Raw genomic sequence first — 13,100 nt, 5'->3', positions numbered from 1 at the left:
GACCTCGGCGGCCCACCAGCGCAGTGCTCCGTATCACAGTTCTCCGCAGTGGCCCCAGAGGGGGAGAGACTCACCTCCGCCGCCCCCTGTTAAGCCTCCAGCAGGTCTCTCCTTGATCAATTCGAGCCCCGCAGCACCGGGGCCTAACCCCCTCGTGGGAAGCCGCGGCCTCGCGTGGTCCGGCGCCCAGGCGCCTCGGCAGCTCTCTCCAGCGGCTCTCCCCGGGCAAAGCGAACAGCCGCGCGGTTCCGGCCTCCGACCTCGGATTTCCTCCAGATTTGGACAGGACCCGTGGAAGGTGTAGGTCCACCAGCGCTGCTAATCCTGGGCTGTCACCCGCAGAAACAAAGGATAAATTTAGGATGTTTCTGGCCAGGCAGCCAGAGCCTCACGAAAGTGCGGCCATTAGCTGGTGCGCCCTCTAGCGCCTCCACCCAGCTACGTTGTTGCCAATTGTAACAGAGTTAGATGATTCAGAACAGCATGATTGTTTTCTTAGAACAGAAGAAGAAACGAAAGGGAGAATAGATCTTAGGGACACTCCTCTTGCAAAGTGTGATGGTACCTTATGGGTGGATGGTTCATGCTTCAAGCTTCCGAATAGTGACACGACTGCAGCATATGCTGTCACGACTTTGCATACAATTGTTGAAGCTGCACGTATTCCACATAATTCAGCTCAAGCAGCAGAATTGATTGCACTTACAAGAGCATGTGTGTTGTCTAAAGGAATGAAAGTGACTATCTATACTGATAGTCAGTATGCGTTTGGTGTGGCTCACAGTTTTGGACGATTGTGGAAAGAACGTGGGTTCCTGACTTCGCATGGAGCTAAGATTCAGCATGGTCAGTTGGTGAATGAGCTCCTTGAATCACTGACCTTGCCTCTGCAAGTGGCGATTGTGAAATGTAGTGCTCACAAGAAGGTGACTGATGATGTTGGTCTTGGAAATGCATTTGCTGACGAAATCGCGAAAGAAACTGCAAGGAATGTAATGAGCCGAATGTATGTTGCAGGCCCTGCAAGAAGGGTTGGTGATGTTGGAATGTGTGAGGACATGATAGAGAGTGTGAAGTCTATTCAAGCTGAAGCTACAGAGAAAGAATTGAGCATGTGGAGAGAAAGTACGGGTAGAATGGATGCAAATGGTTGTTGGATTAAATTGTCAGAGCATCAGAGATGGTTGTTACCCGATGCATATGTGCTTGCAGTGGTTACAATGGCTCATGGAATGGCCCATATCAGCGTGAAAGGGATTTACAAGTTGTTGGCTCCAGTATGGCAAAATTCAGGAATTCCCAAGTGTGCAGAGAATGTGGTCAAGAATTGCATGGTGTGCCGGAAACACAATCCTGGTAGGGGAACCCCAACTCCAGCTGGTCATTTTCCACCTCCTACGTATCCGTTCGAAGTTTTGCAGCTAGATTTCATCCACATGGAGAGGTGCAACAATTTAAAATACGTGCTCGTTGTTGTTTGTGCCTTTTCAAGATGGGTGGAAGCCTACCCCCTAAAAGACAACACTGCCTTATCCACAGCTAAAGCCCTTGTGAAAGAGTACTTCCCCAGATTCGGAATGCCTAGAATGGTCTGGAGTGACAATGGAAATGAATTTGTGGGTCGAGTGATGAAGAAAGTATGCGAAGGGCTAGGCATTCATCAGAAGTTTCACGCTGCAAATCACCCCCAATCAGCTGGATTAGTAGAAAGCTACAACGGCACTTTAAAACTTAAACTGGCCAAAATCCAAGCGAGCTCTGGTCTTAAATGGCCTGACGCTCTACCCTTAGCACTCCTATCCACCAGAATGACTGTGCATTCGCGAGTGGGACTTAGTCCCTACGAAATAGTTTTTGGCCGCCCGGCCAACATATGGGGAATGCCAAGGCCCACAAAGTTCAGCGAAGTTGAACACCCTGTTTTGCTTGATTATTTGTACGAATTGACGGCTAAATTGCGGGTTTTGCATCAACAGGTCCATGACACCCTGCCTCCGGTCCCTGGAACTCCAGGTCATCAGATCGACCCTGGATCTTGGGTCCTCGTGAAGAACTTCCAGCGAACCAAGAACGACCAGCCAAGGTGGACCGGACCGCACCTCGTCCTTCTTTCCACAAGATCAGCTGTTCGAGTGGAGGGGAAGAAAAACTGGATCCACGGGATCCACTGCAAGCGGATCCCTCTGCCTCTGCCATATGACCGGTGGGCCCAGGAGGGTGTCGCCGACTCAGAGACTGAAACCGTGCCACGTTTTCTGCCTTTCAGTGATGCACGAGTAAAAGGAACACTTACTGAACAAGAGAGTGATAAAATTTTGCAACCAGCTGTATCACCATCAGTTCGATTGGACACTACAGAACCTGAACTCCTTTTCCAAGATAATACAATACCAGGAAAACAACGGTATAATCTGAGGCCGAGAAATACGAACTAATAAAAGTTTTTTTTCCTCCAAGTACTGTTTTTGAAAGCGCAGCTCTCCCATCTGAGAAACTTGCTTATTTTTGTTTTTCGAACCGCCATCCGGGTTCCGCTGCTAGGGCCGCGATTGCCCAAAGTCTTTGGGGTGCAGCTGACGACGTTAGGTCGACAGTTCTGGTTGGTCTAAGGGAGTTGCCCTGGACTGACAGAAGCATTCCTTAGCAGAAACAACCTCCCATCGCGGGCAGCACTTAAGAGAGGATGGAGTTTTTCGAGATGGAGAGACCTGCCAAAACTGTGAACTTTAAAAACCGAATATGTAAAATAATGACAAAGAAAAGCTTTTTGATATTGTGCATTTTCATGTTATTCAGTGTGATGATATTTTTAATAAGTTATGTGTTATTCTCTTTTCGAGTAACATTTGCACCCACTACATCGCCTATACCTCCTCCTTCTATTGGTTCCCCACACTCTTTTCAACCCCTTCCTGAACACGAATCAGCTAGGAGATTAGAGTTTATTAATAACTCCTTTGTTCAGCTCTTGCACCAACACCAACTTGTAATGAACATAACTAACTGTTGGGTGTGTGGTCTTATGCCTCACACAACGGATAAAGGTATCCCTTATCTGGTCCTGCCTTTCAGCCACAATGGTTCTGTGTGGGCATACAGAACAATGTTCATCTATGCACATGAAGTCTACCCCCTACGTTCTGTAACAGACAATCCTAAGAATAGTGCTCTAGTTAAGGGTATAGTAGATATGATAAAGGAAGACATTTCTTATGAGACTATCCCAAGAGATGAGACACTAGTATACGTAGGATGGAACGTGACCGGATATGGAGCTACTCTGAGTGAGAAACAGCAAGCTAAGAGATCTTCCCCGATTTGGATTGTACCCCATCAGGGTCACCTGTGTCTGCAAGGTAATGGCAAGAATCCCAGAGCTCAGTTAGGGAAGAGTATCTGCACTAAAACGTATGTTTTTGCAGCCCAGACTTCCCCTTCGTTTTTAGCAGCTAAGGGTACCTATTTCATCTGCCATGATAGAGCCTATACATGGTTGCCCCCTGACTTTTCGGGCACATGTTTTGTTTCATTCCTGTTGCCTCCCACCTACACAGCAGCGGCAGATTACCACAAGACAAGGAGAGTTAGAGGTGTCTTCAGCGAAGACGACACTGCAGGACAAGAATTTGGGGACTTCGTAAAGGGTTTTCTGCCGTTCTGGGGACCGATGGCTAACAGCAGGAACCTAAGGCAATTGACAAGGGTGGTTGAATCCACTGTGGTTGAAACTGCTGGTGCCCTTAGTAACTTGACTGCTGAGCTCCAGTCGGATCGTCTTATGACCCTTCAGAACAGGGTCGCATTAGATGTCATACTTGCAGACCGAGGTGGGGTATGTAGATTGATCCAATCGAGTTGCTGTGTTTTCATTCCAGATAACGCTCCAACAGTGTTCCAGGCCATCTCTAAACTGCATAAGATTTCCGAATCTATTCATGTGGATAAAGGAGATTGGTCTTTAATGGGATGGTTCTGGGAACTGATATCCGCCTGGGGATGGAAAATTCTGATGGTCATTGGGATGGTCTTAGCCATTCTTTTCCTGTTCTGTCTGTGCGTGCAGTGTGCTCCTGCAATATGTGGCCTCTGTGTTACATCATGTGTAAGGGAACCTGTATCAAGAGACGAACTAAGTAATAGAATGATGTTACAGCAACACCTCAATGACTTTAGGAATATAGACCTGGACTCAGATTAGCATGAGATTAGGTTAAATTGCCTATGTAAGGGCAAAAGGAGGGTTTGTAGTTCTGAAAATTCTGGACTCAAGAATTAAACTTCATCATAGCATGACGATTTTTATATCAAAATACCGAGAATGGCTAGTACACTATGTACAAGCATTTTCGTCATATTCGAGTGACGATTTCACCTCGAAATCGCCATTTTCGTCTTGCACCCTTGGCTTCCATTTTGCGTATGGCAGCCATTTTGTGAGTTGCCCTTTACATAGGCTTATGATAACACCTGAATTCGATTCCAAAGGACACGTACACCTTAATTGACTTTTGTCTGACCTGGGCAGGTTGAAACCATTGCCCCAGGCCAAACCTGTTTGGTCAGTTCCTCTCCCAGTGGCCGAACAAGATAGCATCAAGGCACAACAGGCCATAAACCCTTTTCATCGCACACACACCCTGCGGAATCTTGCTCCCACCTGTCCCTGTTCCTTTCTCTCTGACTTGCTTTACGAGGAGGAGGTGCCTGTTTTTATTGGGGGTACACCGATATCTGATGAAAATGTTGGGCCTTGCCGGGTAATTTATTGTGGGCTGGACAAACTGAAATGTGGGCTTGTCATCATGACTCTGCTTTTCCTTTGTAGTGAAAATATGCGAATGGTATACTGTAAATCCAAGAATGTTTGCCTGAAGCACAATATTTTGTATAAAAAGAGAAGCCTGGTTTTGTAAGATTGAGCAGTCTCCTGAGAATATACATCCCGTGCTGTTGTACTTCTAGGACGCCTGTTACCTTGGTTGCAGCCAATAAAATCGATCCTTGACTTCACCTAGAAGACTCTGAGTTTCTGTGGTCTAAATCAGGAAAGTACTCGAGGTCTTTGGGTGTGTACCCTGACACCACTGGGTTACCGGTTCGGTACCGGTTCTGAAAAACCCAGTACCTCACTTATTGAGTCAGTACTGTTAAAAAAGAAGCATAACATAGATGTATTATGCTCTAATTATACTATGTATTGCCTTGTTGTTTTTAGGTCAAAGCACAACCTGCATTCAATGCGTAAGCATTGATTGCAGTGCTTCGACAACTATTGCTACCCGTTTTTGGGAATGTGGACACGACTCAGACGCGCGCTTTTGCAGTCTCAGTTTTGACCGCGGGAGCGCGCGTCTGAGCCGCGCTTGCGCAGACGAACTCCCAGCCCCTGCTTTCGCATCGCTCGCATGCACTAACAGGGCATACACGCACACACACACACACAGCCAGCCCCAACCCCCCTGCGCGCACCCATACACACGCTGCCGCCACCCCCCCTGCACACACAGACACGCACAGACAATCACGCATACACACGCAGCCGCCCCCTACCCCCGCCCCATGCACCGGGAGATCTGCCATACCCCCGAATCGGTACTTACTGCTTAGGCGCCTCCTCGTACTTCGGCCGTCTAGAGAGTTAGGCTCCTCTGCATCTCCGGAGGCTCCGGGTGGAGGAGGCAGTGGTGGGAAGGCGGGCCCAGCTTCAGGGGAAGGACCGATGCGTCACGACTGCTCCTGGGCCATCCACTCCGTGGGCGCGGGCTTCGCGGAAGACGGAAGTCCCGCCTCACTACAGGCGTGACGCTCCCGAACTTCCGGTTTCGGGATGCGGGCCTGTGCTGCAGTGACTTATATGCACCAGAATGTCCACATACTGTTGTTTACCTCTCAAGGTGTTACAAGATGCTAACAGATTTACTTTTGATCAGGTAAGCATTGTGCTTTAAATTCAGCATGTTTTCACTTTGTAGAACCGTTACTTGCCGTGTTTTCATCTTCCGACGCACACAAATGTCAACCTGGTGAGCCCATCTGTGAGCAGTTGCGTGCACGTTTATAAAAAGAGGCAGCTGCTGTGCTCAGACTGTAGACTGCCACCAGTCGAAAATCTGACTGTTATAATGTTTGATGTTATGCGCACTCGTGCTGCACGTTTTACAGAGCTGAACTCTGTTTACCAAAGTAAAACGCTGCAATGAAGCTGAAAGATCTCCTCTCAGGCGAGGAGACGAAAACACCGAAGAGCTTTTCGGCCCTGTGCTGCACCGCCGAACGCCGGGCACGAGAAAGGTACGCTGCTGTGCTGTGAGGCCACGTGGATTCTGTAACGTGTAGTGCCGGGATCACGGCCTTGTGCATAGTTGAAGCATAACTGAAGCAGTTGTGAGGTGAAAAATAGGAATTCTGGGCCAAGGGACTTTTTAAAATGTCAGTGTTGTTATAGTTTCCGGTGTCGGGGTGAAGCATGCAGTTGTTTTTGTGAAGCCAATAACATTTGTCTTTCTGTTTTATTTTTAAATTGTGGTGAGTAAGAATGATGATTGATATTGGACATCTGCGGGCAAATCATAACACAGATGTTGCTTTCCGACGTGTTTTTTGTGCAAAGTTTACTTCAGTGACTTTGAGTTCTTATGTGTTGCTAGAAGAATTACACTTACGTGGGTGTTGGGTTTTCCGAACTGTCCATTAACATGTATAGCATGGGGCAGGTAGAACGGGCGGGCTGGTGGGGGTACAATATTTTTGCGATGCAGGGAGGTGTGCGCTCTTCCTGGGAGCGTCCGTGCCATGTTTCATTTGCAAGGAGCTGTGAAGTGACGTGCTCAGTCCTGTTTCCACATGTTTTAAGCCTGTCACACAAACAAGACGTGTTATTTGCCCCAGGTGATTACACCGGCTGAGCAGTGTAGTCTGGCAGTCACAGTGATGGCTGGTTTACGGGTAGCATCATACCACGACTCCCACCCAGCAGTTTGTAAAGCAGACAAACCGACAGAGAATGTCCTGGAAGACCCTGCAGCTTGTAGAGGAGATGAAGTAATAATCGTTTTGAAGAAAAAAAGCAGGGTGCTGACGGTAGCAACTGTAGTAATTTAAGCGAAGTTGTCTTTTTGTTCCACATTTGACGATACATACTTTAAATTACATGGTAGGTCTGAAACGCGCAAATGGAAAAAAACATGGTAATCCGCACGACTCAATTAGGCAACTACCAGTGCTCAAAACAAAAGGGGTGAAGTCGAGGTAGAGTGCTTTTCAGTCTTATAAAAGATAGTGTAATTATGCCCGTTCCCATTTAAAAAAGACCCTGACAGATTGTTACCATCTTTTAAACAGCACAGAAGTGAACAACACAGTGACCTGACATGCACGTGCCTTTAAATTTAGATGTTTATTCTTAAAATATACAGTGAGGTTACAACAGCGTGGAAAAGTAAACACACGGAAGAACATATGTAATGTGAACCGCCCCTTCATTTCACTGCCATGTTTGGTATGGTAATAACGCCAACCTTAAAGTTATAATTTCCACTATGTGGGGAAAAAACCTGGTGACTTGTCCAGCTTACATATATAAGAGCTATGTTGAGCGAAAGGCTTCCTTGAGAGAACATTAAATGCCCCATTCGGTTGTTTAAAGTCACACCACAACAGAAAATTCATTGCAACAGGGGCCTTCCTCAATTTGGTGGTCATTCTGTCACTGGGATTTATAATTCTCAAGACAATTAATGCCGAACAATTTTCTATCCATATTTGGTGATGCAGAGGTCTGGCCCGGGACCAGGGTTCAATTCCTGCCTCGGCTGGCCTCGGCTGGTCTCGGCGGATCTTGGGCTCATAATTCCCCGGACCTGATTTCTCGCCTCGGTGCCTACTCTAAGCATGGGTCCCACGCTGCAACTCTGGGCAATAGCTTGCTTAGTCTCCACAACGGCCCCCTACAGCGCTGGGGATGCCTCGTTGCACCCTGGGGATGCCCAGGAGTGGACATTTCATGGGGAAAAACCAGGAAGGGTTCCCTACAGTATGAGTACAGCGCCAGGACACTTAGTAGTATCAGTGCGCTTTACAAATACGTCTACATTTACATTTACCTACAACTTGAAGAAAATAACTTTTTACACAGCACTTACAAAGTGTGGCCTATAATATATTCCCAAAAATATTTTCTCCTCCTGTGCCATAACAGATGGTGTCTATATGTGCATATTGTGTCCAGCATAGATGCCCAAACCAAATCAGTTAATTCGCAAAACGAGCAGTGTGAGTGCCGTTTGCATTTTTAACAGATTTAAGACCCTGGTGTAAAATGTGAGCTCAGATGCATGTCAAGCAGTGTGGCTGGTGCACATCTTGCTGCATTCCTTTTTCACAAAGGAACGCAGCAAGATTTGGCCTGCCACACAACCACCACCTGTGCGCCTGCCTAGTGTAGGCTGGCTCCGAGAAATCACATACGAGAGGAGAGAGAAACATCCACTGCTCGTATTGCAAGCCCCATGCACTTCGCTGCTCTGGTATGCCACGAGCAGTGGAGCACAGAGTTACATTCCTACACTGACTTTAGAGACAAAAATGTAATTCAGTAAATTTGCAAATAATTGCTCTTCGATGGTCGTACCAATCATCTTTGAGGGGCACTACTGAACGCCACAGCATCACTCGGTGCCACCACAATATCAATCTGTGCAACCATTCAACAACAACTAGTTCAAATATGTTCTCTCAATGTTTCAAGCTTTATTACAAATGTCACAAAAAGATGTTAGTATTTCACTTCTGTTATTTGATTTTCGTCACAATAAAATACACTGAACATAATCTTCACAAAAGTTATTTACAAAAGTGTAAGCTATTGCCATTATAAATTACAATAACTTTTATTAAAGTATTAATTATTTTAAAAAATTAAAAGCCATTGTTATTTGTAATATCAATACATCTAAGTCACATAAATACAACACATATTGCATTACAAATGCTATAGGTGTCACATTTGCGAAAGTTAAAACTGTTGGCATTGTAAATGACAAAGCTATTAATTTAGCTATTTTCAAAACCAACACATAAATACAAAATTTGTCATTTACAATACCAATAGCTCAAACTTTCCTAATGCGAGACCTATTGCATTGCAAATGCTTGTTAATCATTGAAAGTTTCTACAAAAACCTACTTTATGGCTTCAGATGACCATCTCAATGGATGCTTCCTTCTTAACATCCTCTAAATTCTTAGGATTAGGATCTTTGCTCCCAATGAAATGAGTCTTCTCCTTCTTATTAGTATAGGGTCTTAAAGCTTTCAATAGTACACTTTTGGGGGACATGTGTGGCATCTACCTCTCTCACCTTACACTTGGTTGTGTCTGCACAGAACGGTTATAAGAATGTAAGTAGTATAGAATGTGAATGTTGTAGGATTTCGTTTTAGAATGGGAGTCACTGTTCAAGATATACCCGAGTGCATGGGTGGACGGACTCTCACAGTAATTCACACACACAACAGGAGGTTTCTAAACTACTGATTCCATCTTTTGCAAATTTGACACAATGAGCTTTGACAACAACGCCAAGTGCATCATCTATGTAGTATGAAGGAGAACAGTGTTAACACCCGCTTCTAAGTGGCACGTTTGTTTTTCTCAGCAATGTTCTTAAGATTGTGAAATGTGGGGGTGAAGTGCGCTTGAACCCCCTTGTACAAGGGCTTACCCTATATGCCTCCCCTCTGATGCATGCTACTGTTTCAGTGGCTGTCACTGCATTGTCTCATGAGTTAGTTTGCAATTCTTATTTTCTCCTGCTTTGATTGTAGATGGCAACATTGTTGCAAAATGTGGCCGAGCGTGACGCTCTGCTCGAGAGACTAACAAGGGAGAAAAAATCCATTGCAAGTCAGCTGGAGGAAGCCCTAAAACAGCTCTCTTCTAAAGACATTGAAGCAAATGAGGTAACAAATAAAGAAAAAAAATTAGATGGTTCCCAGCACCGTGAGTTTGATTTTGTGTGGGTTGTGTTTGCATGAAGTGTCATTTAAAAACAAAGCCATGCTTTAGTTTATATTGTAAATTCAGCATATAGCTCAATAGCAAACAAGTAATGTTAGACACTGATTTGCTTCCCTTTCTGTGTCTTGTTCTCCTTCTGCAGTGGCTCTTAAGTTTTTGACTTATGTGGACCCCCATTTAACCGTTACTGCATAACAGGTACCTCCCACTGTATCATTATTGAAATCCTGGTCCCCACTCAGTTATTAATGGAAGCCGGGGTCCGTTGTTTAAGCAATTTCAATGATTTGAACCTCAGAACAACATACACAAATATGGAAAAAAGCATTCATCAAACAAATGCACAAATGATGAATTTAAGTCACAAACAAATATAAAAAAATCTATTTTAACCAGAAGGTTGGGACATTAATAAACGCAACCGAGGCCACCCATCGTCCATGCTACACTATCTTTGATGCTTTTGCTCTGCTCCCACGAACCAATCGAGGACACTAACTTTAATGTTTGGCCTTCAATTTCAAATTCCTTTACACTCAAGTAACATTGAACATTTTCAAATTTCCATTTTGCTTCCTTCTTTATCAATCTGTAAACATTATTTAAGTTACAAACAGGTCGCATACCTACTGTCTAGATGTGCAGACCCCCAGGGGTCTCCGGACCACAGGTTAAGAATCGCTGTCCTACTGTGCTCCTTGTTTCTTAGGTCTTGCCAGGACACAGCTTTCACCATCATGCCAGCCTCATGTTTTTCTTAAGATACATAATAAAAAGTAGTATCAATATATATTCATTCAGGGACTTTCAGTAGTCCCTCTTTTCAAATGTCTTCGCATTTTCCTTCCACCCCCTTCGGGATGGGCAGTGATTCAGACCACTTCATCCATTGGCCGTCTTACACTGTCAGTGACAGTTTTTTCCCTGATCACATGTGTAAATCGGCCTAAAAGGAAGTGCACTTCATTACCAGGGCTGCTGGGTCTCCTTTTTCTAAGGGGACACCTCCTAGCTTTGTCAGTCCTTCTTTATGTTTTGTCACAGTGCACTAGCAGGTGGAACCATTAGTTCTACTGGCATGTATGTTTAAATAAATAGAAACCCCACAGGAAGTAGCTAAATACATCTCAGATCCTTGCTTCACCAAGAGAGTGCTTGTTACTTTAAGCAGAGCAAATACATCTGGTAGTATTCAAATTCACACTTCACTAGAAGAAGCATGAAGGACTTGAAGGTGATGAGAGTTCCTTGCATATCACTTCCTCAGCTGGGCGTGGACGTGCCTTCATTGTGGCAGCATGAGCTAGGTCATGATTATCTTTGGAGTCGGGTATAATGTCTGTCCTCTGAAGGTTGTGATGATGAATTGGAGTCCCCAGAGAGCTTACGAGCATGACATTGATATTTTTCAGGCACTGTGTGCTTGGGTGTGAAGTATAGAGGTATGTGGTTTTGGGAAAATGTGGCCCCAGCTTTGGGTTCTCTTGAAACCTGTTTTCTCTCCATTGCCCATCCTGGAATTGAGGATGAAACATTCAGTGTACTAACCAGCCCAACCCGTTGTTGGTTCCTGTTGATGCTTAAACATGGAATCCAACCACCAATGCATTTGCTGGTTGGCATTTAAGTTTAAGTTTGTGGTGTGGCTGAAGTTTGACGGCTGGGAGACGATATCTGCTTGTCTTTAGAGGTAAAGACATTTTCTCTTTCTTTGGGCAAAGGGGCGGGTCCTGTGGCAGCACTGTAGCATTAGTGGATTACTTTGGAGAATGTGTGTGGGGACTGGTGTGGCATTACAGTATTATGTGTTTAATTTGGAGCTTTTACAGAGGGTATCATTGCCACCTTCCCTGAAGGAACCAGTGGTGGAGGCTTTTTAAGTTATGCGGGGGCCCTCTGGCCGAAATAATCTAATTAGGGGTCTACATGCATGACGAGCCTGTGCTTTGGGCGAAAATGGCTACTAGTTGTGTGTTAGCGAGGGAGACCATTTTACATGACCTCTTTCGCATTGGTGGTGTTCTGCTTCTCATTGCACTGGCCCAGGCACCTCTGCCAATGTTAGTTGAAGAACCTTGCTCATCTCTTTTCCTCGTGGACTCTCCACCTGCTTGCATATAGGCGGCCACCTTTGTTTGGGTTCCTGGAGCACAGGCACAAGGAGCATATTTTAAGTTTGTGAGAGTGGAAATGGGGAAGTATGAGTCTGACATTTCTGACAATCTCTGTAGAGTGTTAAATTGAAAGAAACTAAGCATCTCTAGGGGTCATAATGGGGCACAGGTAGAAGTTGTTAGTAAACAACATTATTGAAGCCTTTGAAATCTATCCCAGTATTGAGGCCTTTTTATGTTGAGAAAACCTGCAATCATGTTTTTAGTTTGCTATTTACTACAAAAAGACTCACACCTGAAAGTTACAGGGTCTAAGCCCAATTAGATAGATCTGAAGTAATGTTTACATAACTTGTTGGTGTCAGGGTGCAGTGCCAGTAAGACAGTTTGATGGTTTAGTATGCTACAGAAATAAATGTGTGTGTATGTGTCTGTGTGTTTGTTTGTTAGCTATTAGATGTAGCGTGGCTCATAACAGTGAGCATCTTATGCCAGCAACACCATTTCACACTAGAGTTGAGGTACATAAAACACTTTTTTGCGTGGAGTATGGTTAAAATCAGATTACAGAAACATAATTTGATACCTACATGAATTGACACATAACCCCTTTGTATTTCCCTGCCTTATATTGGTTAGTGTGGCCACACTAAACTTTTAAAACCTCATGATACCTATGTTGCGCTTGTTCTCTGTGTGTGAGGAAAGCTTGCAGTTCTGATGCCCTTGTGCTGCCTGTCCACTTTTTGCACAAAGGAAGCTTACTTGCTAATGCATAGTGGTGCTTGTCCTGAGTGTGCAGGGTAAGCTTACATTGGTGTTGCTCATTTGTTAGTCCTTATGATATCCATGTGGTACTTGTTCGCTGTGTGTCATAGAAGGTTGCACTGCTTAAATCTACTCTACATCTGGTCTGTGTTATATGGCCACAGTAGCAGCTTTTACTCCTAATGGCTATTTGGTACCTG

The 13,100-nt window shown here is 44.9% G+C and overlaps 1 protein-coding gene across 1 annotated transcript in view; it reads left to right on the top strand.

The window, feature by feature from the left end:
- SDCCAG8 (SHH signaling and ciliogenesis regulator SDCCAG8) overlaps positions 1–13,100 on the top strand; it is a 1,463,224-nt gene that overhangs the window by 388,079 nt on the left and 1,062,045 nt on the right. Inside the window, exon 11 of the mRNA XM_078648583.1 lies at positions 9,826–9,960. Within this exon, the coding sequence (XP_078504709.1) occupies positions 9,826–9,960 (135 nt within the window). The remainder of the gene's footprint in view (positions 1–9,825; positions 9,961–13,100) is intronic.

This window comes from Lissotriton helveticus, chromosome 6, assembly GCF_964261635.1.
Source record: "Lissotriton helveticus chromosome 6, aLisHel1.1, whole genome shotgun sequence".
Taxonomy (NCBI): Eukaryota; Metazoa; Chordata; class Amphibia; order Caudata; family Salamandridae; genus Lissotriton; species Lissotriton helveticus.
Note: the sequence above shows the minus strand (reverse complement) of the source record. Positions and strands in the feature narration are given on the sequence as shown.